This window comes from Enhydra lutris, unplaced genomic scaffold, assembly GCF_002288905.1.
Source record: "Enhydra lutris kenyoni isolate GAN:26980312 unplaced genomic scaffold, ASM228890v2 scaffoldscaffold8, whole genome shotgun sequence".
NCBI classification, from domain to species: Eukaryota; Metazoa; Chordata; class Mammalia; order Carnivora; family Mustelidae; genus Enhydra; species Enhydra lutris.
This window is the reverse complement of record NW_019154092.1, coordinates 23,018,078-23,044,182: the sequence shown is the minus strand read 5'-3', so window position 1 is coordinate 23,044,182 and position 26,105 is coordinate 23,018,078. Positions and strand designations below refer to the sequence as shown.

Below are 26,105 nucleotides of genomic sequence, written 5' to 3'. Positions count from 1 at the left end.
GATTCTATAACATAGCCATTTCCCACTATTTTTTTCATTAATATCTATGTTTCTGTAAAAAAAAAAAAATCCTCTTGAATAAGTTTCAATGGTTCTTTCAAGAAGAAAATTTTGTCAAATTTGAGAAAATATTCTTAGTTGCATCTAAGTTGTAAGTGAAACAAGATAATAGGCAATAAACACCAACCAGTGGTTAATAATTGGAATCTACACATTACCCATTGTGTTAGACCACGAACGAGGTGGGTTAAACAACAAATGATTTTCTCGCAGTTCTGAAGGGTCTAAGTTCAAGACCAAGGTGACAGCACGTTGGACTTCTCTCAAGACCTGTCTTTGCTTACCGATGGCTTCCTTCTTCCTGTGTCCTCACGTGGTCTTTCCTCTGTGTTCGTGCACGTCTATGTCCAAATTTCCTCACCTTATGAGGACACTAGTCTTATTGGATGAGGGCCTATCCATATGAGCTTTGTAAATCTTAATTACTGCTTTAAAGACCAGTATGTCCCATTACAGTCATAGTCAAAAGTCCTGAGAGTCTGTGCTCCAACATAGGAATTTTGAAGAGCACAGTTCAGTTTGGAACACCCATTGAAATTAGTAAGCCTCTTAATTTGTGTGACTTGAAAATAGTGAAATGTGGTTATCACTGATGAAGCATGTCACCGTGAACCAGGCACTCTACACGCATTAACTCACAACCACAGGATGAAGTCAGGACTAGGCTTTCACCGAGGAGGATTTTTTTCAGTTGGCAATGGACTTTTTTCAGTCAAGGTGTTGACTCTAATGGTTGAATGTACAAAGGGAATTATGTAATGAAAAACACTTCTTTAAACCTGAATACTCCCCCAAAGTGTTGCTTATTTTAGCATTTGAGCAAATGCGGATTAACATTTGTTTAAAAAACCCAGAAGAATTTAATAATAGATATGTTAAACCAATTCATAGTAGTCATAGGTGAGGAGCAGGGGTGATTGAAAACTTACTGACTTTAAAGAATTGACCTTTATGCAATTTCCTTCAGAGAGTTTCGCCAGTGTCAGACTCCCTGAGGTCAACCACTTCTCATTCATAGGATGTTCTATGACCCTTTATAGGAAAGACACAGTTTGGGTTTGTTTTTTTTCTTTCTTTGCAAATGCATTTTTCTTTAAAGGCCTTCTTTCTCTTCCCTGCATCATTCTGACACCTGAATTCAAATAGGTAACTGAGTACCAAATTAACAGAATCCACAGGCACTGGAACACTGAGCATGAATTTCCCCTTCTGCCTGCTGCCCACCTGCACCTCCCCTGCTGGGGCCCAGCTACTCCCCTTTATGGGACATTTAGGGTACACCCCCAACTTAAAGACTTCTTTATAATAATACTCTTTACTCTGGTACTTTTGGAGATCTAGATGTGGCATTATTCTCTTCATGAGCATTTATCAAACTTCTTTGTCTTTTCTGTTTACTAAAGGTTTAGGTTTCAATAACTTAGGAGTCATGAGTTCAGTTGGATTCTTTTTTGCTTTGGTAGGAGAATCCCTAAAGTCAAGCAGCCATTTGCATGGAATTTTCTTTCCATGGCATGGCTCTCTGAATTTTCTTTCCCCATTCCTAGAACAGAAATAATGATTTCCACTTCAGGAGGTTATTGCTAAGACTTATATAGATAAGCTAATCTTCGGTATCTTGTTCAATGCCTGGCATGCAACAAATATTAATTCATTATCTTTCACTCTCAACAGCCTAATACAAAGTCCATTACTTAAAGCTCCTGGGTTTTTTGTTGTGGTGATTGCTGAACACAACACATTGCCATAGCAGGCTGGACATACTTCTGTGTTTCCTGCCTATTTTCAAGTTTTTTGAAAAGTTGTAAGGTATCACCTATACAACTGGTCTGTGAAAATTTAATGAGCATTTATACTGTCTCTGTCACTGCGAGGTGTCCTAGGAAACAGAAGAACCAAGATTCACTGTCAAGAAGCCAAAATGAGTTTACAGTCTACTTAGAGAAGATCTAGTCACGCGAAACCATTAATAAGTAGACATTAGTTCTTATAATCATTGTTCTAATAAAAATAAGTGCTTCTGTGGACAGGAAATGTAAAAACAAATAAGAGTTAAAATTAAATTAGATTAAATTAAAATTAAAAATGTGAAGCCTTCCCAAATGAGGGTATTGGCTGCTATCTTCTAAAGATCGTCTAGGTGGACCGTTTGCCCAAATGACGGCCTGGCTGTGGAGCTGTGGAGCTGTGGCATGGAGAATGGGGGTGGAGGGACTTTCCAGAGAAAGTGGTGAGCATGGGATATGGGCTGCAGGGAGATGGGAGAATGACCGAGAAATCCGATTGGGTAGAAGATGTTTTAGAAGATGATGTACAAAAAAACCAAAGAGACCAAGTGACCAAAAGTGGAAAGAACATTGTATGCCAGATGAAAGAGGATGTATAATATTGTGGATGGTAACCGAGGAGACTTGATTGAGCAACAAATGCTTAGTCTAGGAGAAGATGCTCAGAGAGCTGGAATAGGGAGAAAACCTCTAGGAGGCCGATGCAACGATCCAGGCGGGAATTGATGAGGGCCCATTCTAGAGTGGTGATAAGGGACAAAAATGTGCAGAAGGTCTGATCTAGGTTCTATGTTTTTAAGTTCACAAATACCGTTTTTTCTTTGATATAAAAAGGTGTTTTTATACAGAAAGATGATAAAAGTCTTTTGTTTTGCTTTCTCAGCAGGGTTCCCCGAAATCAATTTTACTTTTCATTTTGTCTTTAATAAAAGATTAGCAGTAGATGGCATTGTTCTGTAAAAAAGATTACACATTTTTCACTTTTTAATCGTATGGCAAGTAAGATGGGGTAAATAAGTATCTTTTGGGATACTTCTACTCCAAAGACAAATATTTTGGTATAACATAATATATTGTGAGATATAACTTGTAATTTCATTTTTAGATGTTTGAAAAATGAAGGATGATCTACGTGGGACTATGTGAGAAATAACATATTCAGTAGTTGAAGTATTTTATTACTGTTATCAAGGATCTTATGGTTACTAAGGGAAATAAGCAAGCATGTTATTTGGCTGTGATCTTGTGCACATCACAGTGAATTTATATTAATGTAAACAAAAGAACTCATCAATTCATATGTGGAGTGGGAGTTTGAAAAAATTTACTTAGATACTTGAAAAATGCAAAAACTGGTATATGATTCTATTTTATAATGTGTACCTATTAATTGCTTTCCAAAATGTATCCTGTGTAATTGTGGTTAGGGCATAACACCACATATTTATAGAAATTAAAAAAAAATTGTTTTTTCTTTGATTCCTTTATGCTATGCCCAGAGAAATTTTCCTCATAAAGAATGATTAAGGGTTTCAAAGGAAATCATCTTCCTTAGAGAATATTTTTATTATTTTATAATTTTACTTTGGCTTGAATATGTTTAGTCCTACATTTATAAGCATGTGGTTTAACTTTCGTGTTGTTACCCAATGGGACATAAGCTGATTGACATTGCTTTTAAGAAAACATTAATGTTTTTTTAAATTTTAAGTCATTACATGTAAGATAAGATACTGAAATCTTTTTGATTTTCTATTCTTAAGATATAGATATTTTTAGTTAAACTTTATTTTGAGATAAGTCTTTATTTTTATTTGTCTGAAAATTTACAAATTGTTACTCCTTCATAAAACTATTATAAGCACTATGAGGACTAGAAATTGCAAATCATTCCCCTTTAAATTACTACTACAGTCTTGTAATTCTAGAGCGTAGTGGGCATTAATAGAAGTTATTGCTTTCTTCCTTTGAGAATTTATTCAAAAAGTATAAATTAAGACTATGTGCCAGGAAATATGCAAAGTATTCAAGATAGCTAAGAGAATTGTCCCTGACGTTCATCTCACTGTGAATGTCAAGAATGGCTATAAAACTGTGGCAGTAGGGTTCAGATGGCTACATGAGGACAGAGAACAAGGGATAGTTCCACCTTCAGTGACTCGAGCTAGGACCGGAAGGATGAGTGGGAGTTTCTAAGGGAGCAGCAGGTAATCTCAGGGAGAGGCATGGCAGAAAAAGCAGGTGTAGCCAAGGGCTATAAGATTCAGAGGAACGTGAAGGGAAGGGGAAGGCTTTGGAACTAAGGAGGTTCTGGGGAACAACTCGGAACCATAATCTGGTATTCTCTAGTATAAGAATTGCTTTAATAATATAAAACTAAAACTTTTGTGTTTTATGCTTACCGTGTTTTATCCTTTAACCTAAGCGGGATCTGGACTTAGATGTTTCTGCGTTTGTATTATCACCAGACTTGTACGTTTGTTTTCTCTTACAGTGAAGTTCAGCAACTGCAATGGGAAACGGAAAGTCCAGTATGAAAGCAGTGAGCCAGCAGATTTTAAGGTGGATGAAGACGGCATGGTGTACGCCGTGAGAAGCTTTCCCCTCTCCTCTGAGCATGCCAAGTTCCTGATATATGCCCAAGATAAAGAGACTCAGGAAAAGTGGCAAGTAGCAGTAAAGTTGAGCCTCAAGCCTACCTTCCCTGAAGACTCAGTGAAGGTAGAGTATCCAAACACGGCTTTGGAGTTACATTTAAAAATTAGATTCATACAGTTGGGACTAAATAGATGCTTCGCTTTACGTCACATTGGCCAGTATTTGAATTTTTATCAACTTCAGCCACTTCAAATAGTATTTTGTTGTTGTTGTTATTTTAATCTTACAAGATACTTAGACTAGATATATATGTAAGCTATCTGAAATTGTGTTTGAAATGGCTGTTTATACTTCGAGATTTACAACTTAATTTAAATTAGGAGTTGTTTGTTTTAAATTTCTTAGAAGCTTTATAAGCTGTTAAATGTAACCCTCAAATAAACAATTCTTTGCAAGATGTCACTAGTCAAGTCTATTAAATGGGAAGTACAGATATACTGTAGCATTTCTAGTGTAGAGTATTGGGTTTTTTTCTTGTCCCTTAATAATCAAATTGGGGAGTATGAATTATTTATATAACTGACATAACTTTAAGGAATGATATACTCCCTCTGGTGGAAGCTGCTATGAACCAGGATAAAAGAAATAGATACACTTCCCACAAAGTACAGTTTGATTAAATTCAGCAAACATTTACTGAGCACTTATTTCATATAAATCACTATATTAGGAATTTTTAATAAGATGCAATAATTTCTTCAGTAAAGTTATGATAACACTGTTAGTTTCTGAATATTCTAGTTCATGTTAATTTGAAACAAATACGAGGAGGCACCACAATCATTTATTTTTGAAGTTTGCAATTTCATGAAGTATAACTATTACATTTTGTAGTTTATTGTACTGTGGGAGGTAAGAATACACACATTCGCTTTGGCTATTTAGTGGTAAGTGTAACATACACACCCATAATCAAATATGAATAAGTATATTAGTGGAAAAGATATTTTTCTCTTGCCCCAATGTTAGACTTTTATTATGTAAAATGTAACTTATTAATCTATTAACTGTTAAGGGAAATCCAGTCATCTGGGGAATACAGAGTGAGAAACTGGTAACTAATTGAGTGAAAAGATGCTTTTGTTGTTGATGATTCGCTGTGTTCCAGCAAACTAGCTTGGATATTTGCACTGAAGCAGCAAGGGCTAATGGCTAAAATGTCTACAGATATAAGGAGAAACAGAAGAAAATGTTGACATCCAGCAGAGATTAATACCCAATGTGCAAAGTGGGTCATCTACAGCATCCATCATGGCTGACATAGGTTTAGAATAATTACAGCATTAATTCTGTGGGATTTAATAGGGTCATAAATATTTGAGACATGCCTTAGCAGTATGTATTAAACTTCTCTTGGAATTCAAATTATATTTTAGCACATCAAGATCTAAATTTAATGTACAGTAGCACATTACCTGAACTGTGGTTTAAACTAATGAGAGATATATAAAAGGATACCATTAAATTTTGCTCAGTATTAACTCCTATCTAAGATAGTTTATAGAAACTACTCATAGTTTACACAGCTGTGCCATATAATAAATTGTTTGGAATTCAATTCTTCAATGATCAGTGTAACCCCCAAATTTTACGGTGTTTTCTATTATTTTAATGGGGGGATGAGGACAGGGCCTCTAGGCGTATTTTCTTGTTCATAACAGTGAACCCTGTTCTGTCAGGTATGCATTGATACTGCTGTCTTTCAGAAAATGTTTTTCCTAGTACTCAGCAATGTCTTGTATTTTAATGCAAAGGAATCCCAAGAAATTGAAGAAATAGTATTCCCAAGACAAGTGAGTAAGCACAATGGCCACCTACAAAGGCAGAAGAGAGACTGGGTTATCCCTCCAATCAACTTGCCAGAAAACTCCAGGGGACCTTTTCCTCAAGAGCTTGTCAGGGTAGGCTGGCACAATTTTAATTATCTCCATGGCATGCGTCAAGTGTATGTTAGAAATGCTTTTGTCTCTTGTATCACAAGACAGACTTTACCACATATAATAAAAATACGTTTTTTGATATAAGTGAAACGTCTATAGTGTTGTGCAGAGCCTTTTTTTTTTTAAATTATTATCTCAGATTATGTATAGGTAGGGCTTTCTGTGGGTCCCATACACAACGGATGGTGAAGTTTGTTGAGCGTGTGAATATGTACCTCCCACATACATCCACAACCAGACCATACCCTTTCTCACAACGCAAACACACACACACACACACACACACACACACACGCACACCCCTTTCCTTCACTTCCCCATCTGACAGCTGTGCTTTCCATGATGATCTTTGCCCTCTACAGATAGCTTTTGAGCCAAAGAAGAAATAAAGGGGCAATCATTGCTAAAAATGCCAGCACCAGGTGCATTTGAGAGTTTTTTAAAAGAAAAAAGGAAGTGACCTCTGCTACCATTAACAGAATCCCTGGGGCTGTGCAAAACCATAGGCTTTTATAAGTCTGAGAAGTAATTTTTTTTTCATTACTCCAAATGTATGCCATCAGATACGGAGGGAAAAAAAATCACAGATATTTGTACATATTTGGTAAAATTAGCAACCCATTGTTTTATTGCGAAAGGAAAAAAGACAAAGTTATTGTGTATTTGTTTATTTGAATCTAGATGTTCGTGTGCACGATTAATTTCGCGTTTCAAAGCATACTTACTGAAAGTTGTATTCTTTAATAAGTCATTTTTATATTGCATATTTTATTTTAATGCACATTATAATTCAATTTAACAATGAACAACATGGCCCCCAAATAAAGGCTTTTTTTTTTTCTTCCCTACTTTAATGGACAATGAGTAAAAAGAGAATTTTGCCTTAACAAGAAAACTAATAAACCAGATTCTGTTACTGGGTGAAGTATATTTACCTAATAAATAAAGATCTATTATTATCACCTGCAACAGTATTGCCAATTGGCCCTCTCCCTGAGCTGTTCTTCTTCCTTCTTTTCTGTAGCGTTTTCCTTTGATTTCTCACCTATAAACTGATTTTTCTGGGGAATTGTTATATTTGGGGGAAAGGCAGTGAGCCTAGAGTGGATGTAATTTTTGAGAGCAAAAAAAAATGTATTATAAAATGATTTCTTGTGTGTTTTGTTATTAATAAAGAATTTGGAGTAATAGATATCACCTTAAAATGACATGGAGAGCTTTGGTTGCAGTGAGTAACGTCAGTAAGACACAAGTGCAGAAATCTGACTTCTGAGCTCAACCATAATATTAGAATTCCCATGTAAGTTTGTTTCACACAGTGGCCTAGGCAGTTATTTCTTCTCCTAACTGCATCAAAAAGGTAAACAAGTTTTATTTCAATTCAATTGGCCACCTGTTCCCGTGTTAAATATTCTAACCTACGATCTCCCTGGATAGAATTTGAAGCAGTTTAAAAACTGACACTCCTTAATTTTGACTTTTTGGCCCTGCTCCTAGTGATTGCTCTTTTAGACATCAGTGTTGGTCTGAGTCTTTCTGGTGATAGGTGACATCTCTTTTTGAAGCTTATGACAGAGAAGCAAGGATGAGAAACAGGACTGCTTTTCTGGGAAGAGATGCTGTAAGTTTGTAACTGAAAAAGGGCATGAGGTGTGGCCTGTTCTGTCTCTGATAATGAGCTCACTTAGTCTCTCATTTAATATGATTGTCTTCTTGGTCCTCAGATCAGGTCAGACAGAGATAAAAACCTTTCACTACGGTATAGCGTAACTGGGCCCGGAGCTGATCAGCCTCCAACCGGTATCTTCATTATCAACCCCATCTCAGGTCAGCTGTCCGTGACCAAGCCTCTGGATCGTGAGCTGATAGCCCGGTTTCATGTAAGATTTCAGCCCGCTGATAATCTGTTGTATTAATACCCTTCTAACTGTGTAGTTTAACATTCGCTTCTTATATGGGTCTTAGAGCTTTGATACTCACAGGTTTAATACCAGAAATAAGCTTTTCAATTTGTTGTAATGATTTCATGGTTTTTATAGAATTGATGAATGTTTAGGGTAAAAAACCAAACCAAACAAAACAAAAACAGTGCCAAAGAAGAAAGTGAGATTGCCTAAAATCTCCTCACCCTTTACATGTTGGTGTGGCTAAGGATTTAGAGGAACAAATGTACATGAAGGAAGTCAAAGAGTCAGAGATTATTGCCTGTGAATTATAGAGATCACAACACTTTTAATGACTGCATAGTATTCCATAAAATGTGTCGGCTATTATTTTAATGATAGTTTCTTAAAATTTCAGTAGACATCTATGTTTGTCATCCTTACCTATTCTTCGTGGTCTGACTGTTACCATGAAATAGTCTTAGCAAATGGATAGTGCACTTTAATTTTATTTGTTGGCTCTATTCCTTCCAGAAAGGTCTGCCATTTAGATGCTCCAACCAGAAATTGAGATTTCCCTTTCTCTCATAACCCGGCCAACACATGGTTTCATCAATCTGCCAATCTGAGCAATCTATTCTTAGATATATTGTCTTATTATATTTCTTATGTTCATTTTTACACTCTTTATTTTTCTGTTTTATTCATTTTCTTATTGAGTTATCACTTTTGTATATAATTATTCTGTTCATATTTTCAAAAATACGTATATATTTGAAAGTGATTTTTCCAATTTAAAAATATTAATTGAAGTGAGTGTTTTAAAACTCAAGAATTGCCTAATATTAATCAAATTCCAGGAGGCATTTTTCTTTTCTTTTTTTCTTAGCCAGGCTTACACATTTCCTGGAACAAGATTTCAATAATTTTTTCATGAGTTTAATATAGAAACCTAAGTTGGTCTTTATTACTTCTCTAATTTCTGCATGAATAACTAAAATTTGCAATGAAATTATCATTTTTAGACACAATATATGCACATTATAAAAACTTCCAAATAATGCAGTACTAATGAGAAAGTAAAATGATTTGTAATCTCAGTACATAAAACCAACCTGTTTCTTTTACTTTTTTTTTTTTTAAACAATTTGGTGATAGGCTGTAAGATGTTTTTCTTTGCATAGATTCATAAATGTATTCTTTGAAATTGGCATCATTCTCTGAAACCAGCTTTTGTCACTTTTGCAATCAAAAGATTTAGCATCTTTCCGTGTCAGTAAATAGTTATTTATTTATAGCATCGTTTTTGATTGCTTCAAATGATTTTGTTGAATGAATGTAATATAATTTTAACTAATTACTTATGGGTAGATATTTGGGTAATTTGTTTTTTTTATTTTACTTTGCAACTATAAATAATATGGCAATGAACTTTTTTTCTGTACATTTGCCCATTATATCCTTGGAATAAATTTCTAAAATTGGAATTCTTTTAATAAATATAGTGAAGTTATTCTCTAGAGTGGTTGTATTATGTTGCATTGCCTGCCCACTGTATAGGAGATATATTTTTTCCTCCACTCTATTATCTATTCCAGGCATTGTTTACTTACCTAATTATCATTGGCAAAGAAATTATCTCAATGCTTTGAGTTGCCTAATCTGAATATCTAATCAAAGTGAATTCCCTATTCCTGTTCTCTGTTGAATTTTGATTTTTTAGAGGGGAGGGGAGGGGCAGAGGGAGAGGGAGAGAGAGAATCCCAAGCAGGCTCCATATCCGGTGTGGAGCCCAATACAGGGCTCAGTCTCACAAACCTGAGATCATGACCTGAACTTAAATCAAGAGTGGGATGCTTGGGGCGCCTGGGTGGCTCAGTGGGTTAAAGACTCTGCCTTCGGCTCAGGTCATGATCCCAGTGTCCTGGGATGGAGCCCTGCATGGGGCTCTCTGCTCAGCGGGGAGCCTGCTTCCTCCTCTCTCTCTGCCTGCCTCTCTGCCTACTTGTAATCTCTGTCTGTCAAATAAGTAAATAAAATCATAAAAAAAAAAAAAAAAGAAAAAAGAGTGGGATGCTTAACCAACTGAGCCACCCAGGAGCCCCTCTCTGTTGAATTTTCTTTGGGAATTGTTTACCCTTTATACTTACTATTAAGAACCTCTTATCTATTTGGGATGTTAATGTTTAATTTGTCATATATTTTCCTCTTTTGTTGTTTGTTTTTAAACTTTGTTAATAATATCTACCCTGCTATAGTTCTTGCATTGTAAAATTGTTTTTCAATTTTATCATAAAGTCTAGTTTTAGAGATAGTTCTAATCTCCCCAGTTTTATCTGTTGTACTTATTTATTTTGGCGTCTATATTTTTAACCTCTGTGAAGTGTATTTTACTAAAAGGAGAGCGGTACCTAGATGTACTTTGTTTTTGCTTTATAGATAGCCATTTGCCTCATATAATGAATTAGTATTCCCAGTGGTTTATCACTGATACTTAGTCATTCAAAACTTTTTTTGTGTTTGTTTTTAGACTCTTACACTGCACAATAACATATTTGTTGAATTTTTGCATTTATAAAAACTTCTTAAATTATTGAAGTTTTGAAAATTATTAAAATATTGATATTGTGGTAGAGTGAGAGAGAATCCTATAGATCTAAATAGATGAATAAGCATAGGAAAATTTTTAAAATGTTTTCAAGGGGTGCGTGGCTGGCTCAGTGGGTAAAGCATGTGACTCTTGATCTCATGGTTGTGAGTTCAAGCCCCATATTGGATGTAGAGCTTAAACAAGTAAAATGAGAGTTGTTCTTTAAAAAGGGAGGGTGGCGCCTGGCTAGCTCAGTCTTTAGAGCATCTGACTATTGATTGGGGGGTTATGAGTTTGAGCCTCACAGTGGGTGTAAAAATAAAGAAAATTTTTTTTAAACTCTTAAGTACTACTTGAGTACTACTCAACATTCCCTTCTTCCAAAGGACTTGATTGTTTCATCAACCAGGTTTTTTTTTTTTAATCCTTCAGGAACACTTAATGCTAGTGCTTTTTATATTGTTCTAAACTATAAAGAAAGAAATAAAACTTCCAAACCTTTCATAAAGACAAAGTGTCATTAATACAGAAACTTTATAAAAATAGCACATGATAGACCAGTCTCTAATTAGATGAGTCTCAGATTTATGAATATAAAGAATATCAATATAAAAATTCTAGATAATTCTTCCTGTATGAAGTCTCATTATCTGAACTCCTGTGGTTAAAACGGGAAATAAACATTTTCAGGTCAGTTTCGGGGTAAACTCTTGCGCTGCAGAGTCTTACCGCGAGAACAGAAGAGAACAACACTCATAAAAAAAATAGAATCAATTATAGAATTGCAAGGATGTTTCAGTGTGAAGATCTATTAATATGTGATATATTAAATAAGTGAAGAAAAAAGATTATTTTAGAGCTGTTGAAAGGCAATAATAAAATTTGCATTGTCTCATGTTAGATAATCTCTAAATTTTTTTTTAAAAAGGGGATATATTGATGCTTCTTTAACTTGATGAACCATGCCCAGCAGAATCCAACAGCCAGCATCATACTTAACAGTAAAACCACAGAAGCATCCCATTAAAAAGAAGCAATTCAGCGGAACACTACACAGCTACTGAAAAGAATGTAATGGATCTCTGTGCGCTGGATTAAAAGATTTTGAGGCTATTCTACCAAGAGTAGATGAGTGACTATTTATTTAAAAAGAAAAAAAAAGATAAAATTCTTAGAATACCATAAAACTCAAGCTTGGGAGAGGAACAATTATCTTACATACTCACACACTTTTAATGTTTATGAGTGACTTTTACAATTTAAAAAACCCACCTAGTGTCAAAATTCCCTATGCACACTTAATTCTAAGTTCTCCTCTGTTCTTACAATCTCTACAACTACTCTGTACCCAGTACATTTTTAATTACCCTGACTCATATGTACAGATTTAGCAAAAGGATTTGGGGACTGGACAGAACTGGCTTTGGATATGGGCTCTGTCAAGAGACAGAGCAAAGTTACTTGGATTTTCTAAAGCTCAGTTTCTTCACCTTCAAGCCCTTATCATTTCTGCCTCTTTCTTTTGTATATGGATCAAACCAGTTAAAATCCATAAACCTGAGCAGAATGCCTAGCAAATAGTAAGTGTTGGCTCTTACTGCTATATCTATCCTAATCACATGAAGTTTGGCAAACTTAAATTTTTTTTAAGGGTTTTATTTATTTTGGTGGGATGGGGTGCAGAGGGGGAGAGAGAGAATCTTAAGTAGACTCCATGCCCATGTGATCCTGTGATCATGACCTGAGCCGAAGTCAAGAGACAGACACTTAACAGACTGAGCCACCCAGGTGCCCATGGCTAACTTAAATTTTGATGGGAGAGTAGCTTCTTCTTCAGTTCCTCTGTTCGCCCTCGTTATTTTCATAGCATGGTGATTGTATAGTTTACCTTCTCACGTGAGACATACATTAGTAAATAGTTCTGTTTTCTAATTATTTTTGCAGTTGAGGGCACATGCAGTGGATATTAATGGAAATCAAGTGGAGAACCCTATTGACATTGTCATCAATGTTATTGATATGAACGATAACAGACCAGAGTTCTTACACCAGGTTTGGAATGGGACAGTTCCTGAGGGGTCAAAGCCTGGTGAGTTTAAACATAATAATTTAAAGATTCAAGAAATGTCATGTAAGTCAGCACTGGTTATAAACAAGAGAAGAAATCATGGCAACCTTTTGGTGTTATTTTCTTTCTTGCGAAATGATTTTAGGGAAAAAAAAATAACAGGAAAAAAATTGATAGAAGAGACAAAGCAGAAAACATCACTTCCCACTTTTTAAAATATATACACTGTAGTCTCTGATTCTGTATCATAGGATCTGTGGGATCCTTTCATTCTACAGTCGTTGATAAACTCAGTGTGGCAGAAAAAAAAGTGAGCTCCAGAAGACCAGGGATTTCTGTTCATAAACTGCAGATTTTATCCTATTAGTCGGAGCAGCAAATAAAACTCGGTTGGAGAGTCTGAAAGGTACTTGGTATTCCTGGGCTAGACAGTGAGGTAAAGCCAGAAAGAGAGGGGGCTTGGAGACAGCTGTAGTTACACTGGATATTTACTTTGGGATGATCCTAATATCTTCTGCAGCCCACACTTTTAGACCAGTGGCATGGAAAGTGTCCTAGTCTAGAAACAGGAGTTGCCAAAGCCTTTCATCATCGTGCAGGGTTGTTTGATGACAATTGTAGACTCCTGTCCTGAAAACACTGTAGACTTCAGAAGAACAAGGCTACGAAGGCCAATTTGGTTTGAAAAACTAGTGGACAAGAAAAACAGTGGGTAGAGAGATGGGAAAAGATAGTGTTTCACCAGCCTCCCTGAGCTGATTTGGTGTTTAGAGAGATTTAATTAGCTACATGATTATTATTTTTATTTTGTATTTAAAAGAGCCTCAACATTTAAAATAGTATTATGTATTACCTTTGTCACCTATGCCAGTTTATGCCAGTAGCTCCTTTATGTATACACCAGTTTATAGATACAACCACACATGCCTTAGATTGGCACTGTTTCTTGCTCCAAATGTACCTGTCTGTATCCTCAGAAAGGAAGTTCAGGTGGGGTGAAGGGGAGCTGGAGAGGGAAGTTCAGCCATCTTTGGCTCCTCCTGAGTCACATTCCAGGGTAGCTTTCTTTGGGATTTTAAAATACAATAAAATCAAACACTATTAAAACATATACATACGAAAACACAAGACCTATATTCATATTCTAAATATAAGTGAAGATAAAGATTTTTTACGTGGGGTAATTATTTTTTGTTTTTTTTAATCATTTCTTTTATTTGTTCTTCTGTTGTTTCTAACTTTATTAAGAGCACTCCTTCATGAAAATTGTCAAAAATGAACCATTAAAGGTAGATGTATTATGCATTTGATTATGAATCTCCACCAAAGCATCCTTTAAATAAAAAACTCAATGTTCATAAGAACTAAAGACATTTCATGCATGTATTTCCAGTAATCATTCTGTAAGGATCTTGAATTAAACAACATTGTAATCAGTATTTTGGTTCAATGTCCCAGAAAATACTTTTTTTGTTTTAACCATTAATTTGTTCATGCACCAAATGTTTATAGAGTCTGTGCTGTGTACTAGTCACTCTGTTCTACCACTCTGGGCACAGCAGTGACACCCTAGTTCCTAACTCTAATCCTAAACCCTAACCCTAAACCCAAACCCTAACCCTTCCCTACTGGAGCTTACATTCTAGTAGGGGAGAAAAATAGAAACCATGGAAGCAAGCACATATGCAATGAAGTTAAAAAAAAAAAAAAATAAGGGTGTAGAATGGGCACATAGTCAAAAGTGTCTCACTCAAGGGACAAGCTCTGGAAAAAGATTTGAATAACGTGATCAACCCTTCGTGAATTCTGGGGCAAAACTGTATGTAGCACAGAGAGGTTCTAACATAGAACTGAGCTCAGCGCGCTCATGAGGAAGGTGGGTTAGAGATGGAAAATTTTATATGCTAGTTCTTATAAATATCCCACAGAACAGACCTTCCTAAATAGTAACTACTTTTCTCTCTACTTCTAAATTACACAGGGTGTGTAGCTAGTTTGAACTTATTTGATTCCAATGCGTTGCTGATTTCCTTTCCAAAATATCTAATAAATTGAAGTCCCTGAGTTTGTTACAGTGCTCTTGTAATCTCCTAGGAAATAATGAACCACAATGCCAAACTCCTATTCAATGTACCAAAACAGCAATGCATGGAATGGTTCCTTATGACCTGAGTAAATGGAGTGTGCATCGTTACGCACACAGCTTACTTTCAGAAAGTGACTTAGGCTTTGAGGAGAATCATGCTCAGCATGTCATTTTCGATGTTATTGTATAACAGAGGAAAATACAGCAAAAGGAAAGTATTAGTGGACGTCAAATACATTACTAATAGCATCTGTACTATTATTTGCCTTTTATACGAATAAAGGTCTGAAGTGATCGTTTCTTTGAATCGTATAGTGAACTTCTAGGTTATGGGGAAACATGAGTGTTTACAAATATATACATTTTTAATAATTTTCCTTTCAAGGATCTAAACCATGTTTTGTATTTTTTTTTTTTTTTTAAGGTGAGGGCCATTTTTATCTGCAGCATTTTTCATTCAATCTAAATGACAAGTGTTTGTTTTGAGAAAGTGAAATTAGGATCAACCCAAAAGGCAAATACACCTCTTAGGTATATCTGTTTGGGAGATCCGACTTGCAGGGTGACCATTCATTCTCCATATGTCCTGTTCTAGGAACATACGTGATGACGGTCACTGCTATAGATGCTGATGATCCAAACGCCCTAAATGGAATGCTGAGGTACAGAATCCTGTCCCAGGCGCCAAGCACCCCTTCGCCCAACATGTTTACAATCAACAATGAGACGGGTGATATTATCACAGTGGCAGCTGGACTTGATAGAGAAGTAAGCCAACCAAAAACTATCTGAGTTTGTTTTTAATCTTAAAGGTATATGGTATCCCATGCAGTTTATCTCCAGGTAATCATACATCGACAGTATCATTCAATATCAATTTTTCAAAGAAATCTTGTGCTGTTTTGACCAGACTTCAAGTTGGTTAAGTGATGTGTGCGTACTGGATAGATCGTGCTGGCCTGTGCACTATTTAGTGCGTAATCGACCAAGTCAGTTAGATGTATCTGGTACCTAATTTTTAAAATCCTTGCCATTTTCTCAGTTTTCCCTTACAGTCAAATGTTTTTGTGAGCAATTAAACGAAAAACCATGAACAAATAATGTGTGTATAAATTTAGGATAATTTTTAACAGTCATATTGTTTTTAAGATTTGTGTATTTGTTTTGCGGGTGGGGGCGGGGAAGGGCATAGGAAGATGGAGAGAGAGTCTCAAGCAATCTCCATTCTGTGCATGGAGCCCCACATGGGGCTCGATCCCCCGACCTGGAGATCATGACCTGAGTCGAAACCGAGAGTCAGGTGTTTAAACAACTGCACCACCCAGGTGCCCAACAGTCACATATTTAAGAAGCTACAAATAACGTGTGTGCTGAGGTATTTTGTAGCTTTTCTGGATAACCTGGTTTAGTAAAAAGAGATTATCTCCTTTATTAGAACTTGCCCCTTAACTCTAAAATTGACTTACTTAACAAGTTTGAAGACCAGCAATGGCATTAATTCTACTGACAAGCCTTTAAAAGTATAAATGGAGGAAAACAGACTTCTGACATGATTTTTGTTGAAAAGGCATAAAATGTTGATAGCATTGAAATACCATGTAGTGTCACAGTCTGAAAGGGGATGGGCTTTTCTTAATTCCCAATGCTCATCTCACTGTGACAGACCTCAACCCACGGTCCTCACACACACCTCTGTGCTTTTGTTCATGTGATTCCTTCCATCAGGAATGATTTGCACCTTCTTCTTGTTCTTGAACCTTCTATTTCTTCATGTCTCAATTTAAGCCCGACTTCTATTCTTTCCCCAAAACCCCGCTCCTAATGAATCTTTTACATTCTTTCTCTATGCTGTTCTGGCCATTTTCTTAAGAGAGTCTCAAGGTCATTATTGACCATCAGTAATCATTGTGTGAGTGAATTATCAAAGTACTTAACTCATAGACATTTGTGCTTTGTAGGTTTCTGGCCGAGCCCACTTTTACAGTAATGAGACCTCAGATTATGTATGTCAAAAGGAAACATTATGCTTACCATAATAAATACTATTGACAAGGATTTCAGGAGTTGGTTTTTATGATGTTTTATTTGCCTCAATAGCATTCACTTGAATTGGATCGAAGAAAACATTACTATTGCAATTAATTATATACGCAAGATAGTGCTAAAAGCCCTTTAATGAAGTAGTATGAACAAATCAAGTTTACTTTATTCACAGCTGAACTGAGCTGAGAGCCTTACTTAGGAGGTAGATGTACACCTAGAACATTGTACCTATTAACTTCCGGGTGTGACCGATTCTTTTTCCAGGAATAATCTGTGTGGGAGATAGTTGAAATTTAGTGTTTGCCGTAGTGCTTTTGTTCCATGATCCTTGGAACATGTGTGTCTTTCCACCTCTTCCAATATTGTATGATTCACAATTCCTAATGCCAGTGAGCTCAGCATGTGTGCATAGTTCGTTTGAGAATAGGGGGTATTTTTTAAAAAGATTTATTTATTTATTTATTTGACAGACAGAGATCACAAGTAGACAGAGAGAGAAAGAGGAGGAAGCAGGCTCCCCGCAAAGTAGAGAGCCTGATGTGCTCGATCCCAGGACCCTGGGATCATGACCTGAGCCAAAGGTAGAGGCTTTAACCCACTGAGCCACACAGGCGCCCCAAGAATAAGGGGTATTTTTTAATGTTCTCCCCTGCGTGCCAGGTTGCTCGCATGCTGTGGAGTTGTATAGCTCATCCCCCAATACGAATACTTCTCTCTCATTTACACTGTCCTCGTGAGATACAGAAATGAGGCTTCATCATGTTTGCACACCGCGGTATTCTTACCGCATTGAGCCGGGCTGTTTGATGACAAGGAAGAGGCACCGAGAATTAAAGGTTGTTTTATGCCCGCAGACCAGCCATATTTAAAAACCAGAATGACTGCATTTAGTTTAGCGGATGAAAGCCTGACGTCGTACCCTAATCGTGGTTAGGTCTATTTTGCAGTGGACGGAAGCCGCCGTGCCCCACATGAAACGAATGTGGGAATGGATTAGAAACGATAGAATCGTGTGTGAGAAATAGCTTCTTGACAGTGAAATTATTAAACACAACAATGAGTTACCAGAGAAAATTACAGAAAACCTTCCTTTTCTGAAAGTCATTTAACAGGAAAAAAAATGTATCTATCTCGGATGGTTTATGGTAATTCTGCCTGAGGCCAGGGATAAATTACTCTGACTTCTTCAGGCCTGGTGCAGGCCTGAGTTTCTTTTATTTCTATTAGAATTCACAGTTTTCTCTCTGTCAGAAGTAATTTCAGTTGTCATTCTCCCAGGATATATGACACCTACAAGTGACTGAACTCCTAATCATTGAAATCCTTACTGAGATTCGGTTTTTTATTCTACTTTAATCTGTAGGTTTAGAAAAATATCAGTTCTTCAGGTTGCTTTAACTTGGCTGGGCTTCTTCCTGGCACTTTCTTTTCTCTACCCCTTTCTCTTGATGTCTATCGCCTGCCCTTTCTGGCTAAGACTACTGATGACTAGCCCTCTGCTTCAGTGGGTGTAAATACTGGGACTGCCTGTTATGTGCTATTTGACCTTCACTGTATTGACCTGAAACTTTAGTTCCCACATCTGTGAATGGGGATAAAAATATTACCTCCCTCATGGGATGGTTGTAAGGGTGAGGTAACACAAGGCGTAAAGCATTCAGCACTGTGCCCGATAAATATTAGCTATTGTTTTCCCTTGTTGTCTTCATAAATCCAGCCTCGGCATCTACTGGGTGAGCACTATCATTTTGGCTCCTCAGCATCGTTTTCTCATGGCAAAGAAAGAATGATAACTTTTTGTTTTCCAAGTCTACTGATCCTTTCCGTTGCGCTCTCCGCTTCATGTTCTGCGTTCCACTGTGTTGGTCTTCTGTTCCCTACAGCTTGCCTTCTAAAACCCAATAGTAGCTTCATAATCTGTAAACGTGCTGAGTCTCCCCTGTGGTAAAATGACTCCCCACGACCCCTGGGATGACGTCAGAGCTCTGTAACATGGCGCTCCAAACCCTCTATGACACTGGTCCCAAAGCCTTCTTTGGTCTAACCTCCTGGGGTTCCTTGCCTCCTCTTGAGGAGCAAATGATGTCCAGCCCTCATACAATCACACACAACTCCTTGTACAAATCTACTGTTCCTGTGATTTCCTCTGCCTGAAGAGCTCCTTTCCCATCTCTTTAGAGCAGGGGAACTCTGAGAGCCAGACCCCAACCGCTCCCTAAGGACCCCTAGTAGTCTCTGTATTCCCTGAGATGGGCAGAGACTATGTCACATAGACATCATATCTGCCTTCTTGTTCTCAGTATTTGGTGAGGCTGATGTGCTCTTTTTTACCCCGAATAGGAACCCTGAAGAAATGTTCACATTATGTGATTTTCTCCTTGTTTTCCACACATAGTCCTTGAAAGGACAGCCCACACTCTTGCTCAGCTCCCATTCCTTCTTCGTATTGACGTTTGGCTTTCTGCCTGCCTACCCCACTCAGGATGCTCCCTTGTCATGCACATATTCTCACTTTATAGGAGGGCACTCATATAGTGGAGCAATTAAAGGTATAGACTCTGGACTCACAGAGACCTGGGTTCAAATCCTGCTTCTACTACTTATGGCTGGGTGTCATTGAGCAAGCTTCCTTGCCTCCCTAAGCCTTAGTTTCCTTATCTGGAAAATGAGGATTGGAAAAAAAAAAAAAATCCACCTGCCTTACAGGTAATTGTGAGGACTGAATATGATAATGTATACTGCTTAGCAGTACTTCTGGCATGTAGTTAGTACTCAGTCTCAAAAAATGTTATTTTTTTTTCTTATCAAGGCCCCAGAAACTTGTCAGCATACAGTAAGCATTCAAAAAAAAAAAAAAAAAAAAGAATTTAGACTCCAGAAACACAAGGTAGATGGTACCATCAGCCCCATTTCACAGGTGAAGGAACTAGGACTTGGCATTTAAGAATTTGAACAGGGTCACAAACCTGTACTTATAAGTTCTCTTGACATTATTATTTAATTGTCCATCCCCTAACCCAGTGCATATAAAAGCAATCCATCATTACCCTCAATCTATGAGTCCTGATCAATTTCCCATTTCATGTGACCAGTACCACCACCTCAGTCTCCCCAAGATCACAGTCTACCTGCCTTTACCATGCACTGCCATCCATCCACCAATAAATTTAGTGATCAGTTTCCTTTCAGTTTACCTCCAAAATGTCTCTTGCATTCATTCTTCCCCCCAGACTTTGATGACTGGTTTGGATGCCCTGCTGAAGTCCTTGCATCGCACCTTCCAACTCTTACTACAGGTGCTTTGTACGTCTGCTCCTGGATCCATTAATGGCTTCCTCCATCACTTAAGGATATCAAGGCCATCTCTGGGGTTACTCATTATTTTATCCAAGTAAATACTACATCACCTGACATCTAGTAGACATTCATGAAATGTGTGTCAACTGAATGAATGACCGCTGCTCTCGCTTCTTCATTCACTCATATCACTTTAGTTCAGTGTTTCAAAGTGTGGTGCCAGGTGTGATGATTTTTATTGATACACGGAGGGATGCCTCTAGAGAAAACTGGAGACCACAAGTCTTCAGATGCTACTCCGTCAAGTAGAGACTGCCAGAGTGCAAGGATTATATTGTGTTTATTTTTACAGTTATATTTATGGGAGGTGATGCTGGTCTTCTATTTATGATAATTTAACAATAAATTTTTTTAAAAGGGAGTGAATGTCAAGATTAATGTTAAGTGACTCATGGTATAGAAATATGAGGATATGGCAGCATTGGGAAGATGATGTATGAATCACTATAGTTTGGGAAACTGAGCTAGTTTTTACTCCCAGTATATGATTTAATGAATAAATAACAGCTGCCATGTAAATAAGATTTTTTCCCCCCCCAAACCTGGAAGGATTTCTCTAGTGTAAGGCAAGGCCCAGGATTTCTCATCCATTCACCCATCCAGCCACCAAGTCAAAAGCATTTATCACTTGCTTACTCTGTTCAGACATTAAGCTGTATACCAATGACACAAACATTGACAAGGCAAGGGCCTGAGAAGGGGTGTGTGTTTGTGTCTACATAACCAGGAGGTTATGGACGGGGAGTAGCCATATAAACTAGAAACAGTGATAGAGGTGTATACATGCCAGTCCAACAGCTCTGCCTCCAGGACTTTCTGAAGTCATCTCTGAGGTGGCTTTTCCATTTCGTATTTGCCAGGCTCAGGGTGACGGGAAGGGGACTGAAGCCCAGAGTTTCTCAACCGTGGCACTATTGACATATTGGATTGGATAAATCTTTTTTTGTGGGGGCCTGTCCTGTATATCATAGGATGTTTAGCAGGATCTCTTGCCTTTATGGCCATCCATTAGATGTCAGTAACAGCCCCCAACTGTGACAACCAAAAATGTCCAAGGAATGATCAAAAGTCTCCTTGGTGGGGGAGAGGCAAAATTACCTCCATTGAGAACCACCATTCAACCCTGAGGGAAATACCGAAGGCAGTGGTGTAGGGTCACAATAGACATTTGAAAGTAAGAAACAAAGAACTGAAGGTGTAGAATAAGTGGATGAAGGGTGATACATAACTTTGATAAGTTAAATAGATGAGTCACAGGGAGAGTAGGATTGATAGCAAACAGTTGAATTGAGATTTTACCCACCTAGAAGAGGAAGTAAGGAAACATTTTTAAGCAAAGTCCCCTTGATCAGATGTGGGATTGAGGATGGGAAGTCAAATTATTATGGAATCTAAATGTCAGTCATCTAGAACCAGATGCCCAGGGTCTAAATTAGGCAAAGAAGCCCTAAATAGTTTGGTTGTCTAAAACAGGCTGTCATGTCTTTCTTACTAAATGTAAGAGCATTTTACCAACCAAGTATTTGAAAATGGAGATCATTATTATTTACCAAGTTGGATTTTTTTTTTTTGAAGAGACATTGTATTTTAGAAATAACAATTTCTTTTGTACCTTAAAGATTCTAAGACTAACTTAAAGTGGTAGGAAATTTCACAAATTAGCAACTGATCCTAGTATTTCATCTCAATGGAAAATTGTATATATTATGCTTATATAATTTTAAAGTAGACATTATAATTTAAAGAGTAGACATTTGTTAGCTCTATTTCCATACAATATCTGTGGGGGTTTTTTATCTTCTTTAACAACAACAGTAAGAAAAACCTCTTCCTTTTTTTGAAAATGTTCATCTGCTTCTGTGAATAGCAGCTAACAGAAATGGCATTTCAAAGTCATAACAAATTTTTATTTTCATGATTTTCAGCTGGGAATCTGAACTGAGTGCCCTATAAAATTCTCTCACTAACCATGAGAACATTAAGCTGAAATGACACTTGATTGGGAAAGGAAATCATTGAGAAATATTTTAGCCTATGTAAGCATTATGGTGAGGTGTTACGGGTTAAGAAAAAATGTAAACAGCTCAGCTAGCACTATTCCTTTGTTTGTTTTTTTAAATTCAAATAAATGGTATTTTCTTTTTTAGGAAGACAGATAAATAACTGCTAGAGTTTAGCATTTGGGTGGACAGGAGACTTAAAATCAGATGTGTGGGGTTTGGCTTTTTCTCCTACCCGTTTCTTCTTCCTTGCCCTTCCCACTAACAACTAAATCAAAAGCTACAATTTGTGTCTGTTCTAGCCAAGCTCCAGAAATCCCTTAAGAATGGCCATTCATAATGTTACTTATATTTAGAATCAGGGAAAACTGTACTTTTACCGTGACAGTTTATTTTTGTATGAAGAAGTGAGTTTTGTTGTTGAGAAAGCTTTAACATTTATGAAAAAAATCTATATTTTTTATCTGTGCCAATTTCCACAGAGATTTCCAATGATTTTAGAAAATCATTTTGGTTAAGTTGTCCTAATATAAAGTGTATTTGTCAGTGCTATAGACTTCTCAGACAGTCTCCAGATATTCTCTTAGAGAGAGTACAGCTTAATTTGGCTCCCCCTTTTAAAAATTCAGTTTGGATGGCGCACCTGGGTGGCTCAGTCCATCAGGTGTCTGACACTTGGTTTTGGCTCAGGTTAGGATCTCAGGGTCATGAGATCAAGCCCCGTATCAGGGTCTGAGCTCAGCTCAGAGTCTGCTTGAGATTGTCTCTCTCTTCCTCACCCCTCTCACTGCTTCTCTCCCTCTCTCTTAAATAACTAAATAAATAAATAAATAAAATATTTTAAAAATTCAATTGGAATTTAAAAGTAGTGATACCTGTTTGGTAGTGACTGTCTATATGCAGATGTATCCGTGTCCTTCATAGGTACATGGGCACAATGAGCATTAGGCCAAAATGGAAATCTTTTGAGTGTACAAATATTAAGCAGCACTGTGTTCCTTAGTTACAAATAAGGACATAAACACAAACCCTTTAATTAGGTTTTAACTTCACTTAAGAATATATCTCTCCTGCATAGTTGTAAATTGTATGTACTGGTGGAAAGTAGGAGAAAATACTCTATAATCCTGTTCTTATAGAACATATATGAGACCATCTTAAAAGAAAGCTTAGTCTATAAAATGAAATATGTGAAATGAAAATGTAAAATGAAATGTGTGTATATATACATACACACATACACACTCTATCAAGATTTTTCATTGTCTGGAGTATTCTAAACTGGGTAGAAACTAACATATGAGAAAGTAAACACAAACCAAGTGACTTGAACTCTTGATCACAATGTTGTGAAGGGGGGCGGTTGAGACCAGATGGAAGTGTCAGCTTCTCTGTGAATTTCACACATCTGCAATGTGATCTTTTCCGCAAGTAAAGGTGAAAATATACAGTCGCCTCTCTCCAGACAGGAACCAGGCCTGTGCTTCTCAAGCTAAAGTCGGCTCCACTTGGGAACTTTCAAGCAATGTTAATCAGGATGAATGATGCTGAGCTTTCTGTGTGTAATAAAGAGCTATTTACAAAACAACTGCTGTGTCTTCTTGAGGAATTAGTTACATCTAAGGTATGATCTTTTTGTCTTTTTAGAAAGTGCAACAGTATACGTTAATCATTCAAGCTACGGACATGGAAGGCAATCCCACATACGGCCTTTCGAACACGGCTACGGCTGTCATCACGGTGACGGATGTCAATGACAATCCTCCCGAGTTTACTGCCATGACAGTAAGTACAGACTGTCCCTCACAGAATTTAGGTCTGTGGTCCATTACTGAGAAGTTTTGTCATGAATAATAAATACATTAAGTAGCGGTGGAATTTGCTTATCCTTGTCGTACATTGGCTACCCTCTCAGACGTTTGCTGTCACCAGGACTTTTAAATGCAGCGCCTAAGTAATTTGTTTTCTCCTAGTCTCCCAGGTCCACTGATGAAGTTGTTAAAATATGCCACCTGGAAGAAATGGTCTAAAAATACTTTGTGCTGTTATAACAGAAAATTTATAAATATTTTCAGGTGCAGGAAACTGAACGGGTATGACATGACTGATTTATGCCACTTTGTCAAGCATACAGATACATTATCTCTTGAGGAAAATTATTTCCCTCAGACCAGTCCTTTTCTCCAGCCCTGAATTAATCACCCAGATACTCACAAATGGGTATTAATTTTAATATTAATGAAACTATAATATCATTTGGAAGAAATTTTGACTGCTGAGAAAAGTAGTATTTTTAAAGTTAAACATAAATGCTATGATTACCTGTATTATCGATTTCCTCATTTAGTGTGGGTAATAAAGATTTAATGGAGCAGTAAAATCAGGGTAGTGTGGTCATCAAGACGCCCTGTCCTTCACCGGTCCACGTCGCTCCTCTCGACCGAGGTTTGTTTTTCTTGCAGTTCTATGGTGAAGTCCCTGAAAACAGGGTAGATGTCATAGTGGCGAATCTAACTGTGACGGACAAGGATCAACCCCACACGCCGGCCTGGAATGCCATGTACAGGATAAGCGGCGGGGATCCTACGGGGCGCTTTGCCATTCAGACGGACCCGAACAGCAATGACGGCCTGGTCACCGTCGTCAAAGTAAGTGCCCTTGGGCCGCTCATCTCTCTGACCGGCAGCCTGCATCGACCAGTACGTGCTCCCTAGCCTGTAGTTCCCTTTTGAATTTTAGGTTACCCCCCCACTTCAGACATCTTTAAATCTGGAATTAATATATTTTCGGGAGTCCCATTTGTTTTTTGGTGTTTTTTGGTTCAGTTTACGTGGAGGCTACCTTGAGGCCAACATAGATATCTTCACCTTATCTCTGGAAGACAGTTGTGTTTCAGTCATTTTGGACGATTGTAATATTCTGAAGACAGGACTGTCCTCCACAGTGTTGACTGTAGGTGTAGTTAGATGTGTTCGTGGTACAGCACATCCTCAAGTATTTGCGGGGGTAGGGGGGGTCCTTTTTTAATTTAAATTGAATTAATTAACATATAGTATAGTATTAGTTTCCCAGGTGGAGTTCAGTGATCCATCAGTGGCATAAAACACCCAGTGCTCATTCCATTCAGGGCCCCCTTAATGCCCACCCCCCAGGTACCCCTTCCTCCTACCCGCCTCCCCTCCAGCACCTGCAGTTTGTTCCATATGCTTAAGAGTCTCTTCATGGTTTGTCTCCCTCCCTGGACACATCCTGTTTTCTTTATCCTCGGTGTGTTTCTTTCACTAACCAGAATCGTCCCGTGCATATTGTTCTTTGGTGGCCTTGCTGGACATGTTCTCAGCCGAGCACATTCCTTTCATCCATGATGTATCCCACAGATCCGGTGTCACTGTTTGGGTTGCTTCACTCTGCTCTTCCAGTTATGCCCACTTTTGTGCACAGACTTGAGCACAGGGGCTGGAATTTGAGGGGAAGAGTGTCCGTGTGAGTCCTGGTCCGTCTATGGTGAAGGCGTGTTGACTTGGCACTGAGCAGGTGGCAGCCTGTGCGCACTCACTCGGGCAGGAGGGTGGCTGGGCTGTGAATTTGGGACCCACAGGCCGATGGCATCCTGGGTGACAGGAATGTGGCTGG

At 37.6% G+C, this 26,105-nt stretch overlaps 1 protein-coding gene across 1 annotated transcript in view; it reads left to right on the top strand.

The window, feature by feature from the left end:
* Positions 1–26,105, top strand: part of LOC111142447 (cadherin 2) — a 259,753-nt gene that overhangs the window by 145,349 nt on the left and 88,299 nt on the right. The window contains exons 3-9 of the mRNA XM_022495596.1: positions 4,342–4,568; positions 6,260–6,406; positions 8,170–8,325; positions 12,863–13,007; positions 15,668–15,840; positions 24,120–24,257; positions 24,935–25,120. Of these exons, the coding sequence (XP_022351304.1) occupies positions 4,342–4,568; positions 6,260–6,406; positions 8,170–8,325; positions 12,863–13,007; positions 15,668–15,840; positions 24,120–24,257; positions 24,935–25,120 (1,172 nt within the window). The remainder of the gene's footprint in view (positions 1–4,341; positions 4,569–6,259; positions 6,407–8,169; positions 8,326–12,862; positions 13,008–15,667; positions 15,841–24,119; positions 24,258–24,934; positions 25,121–26,105) is intronic.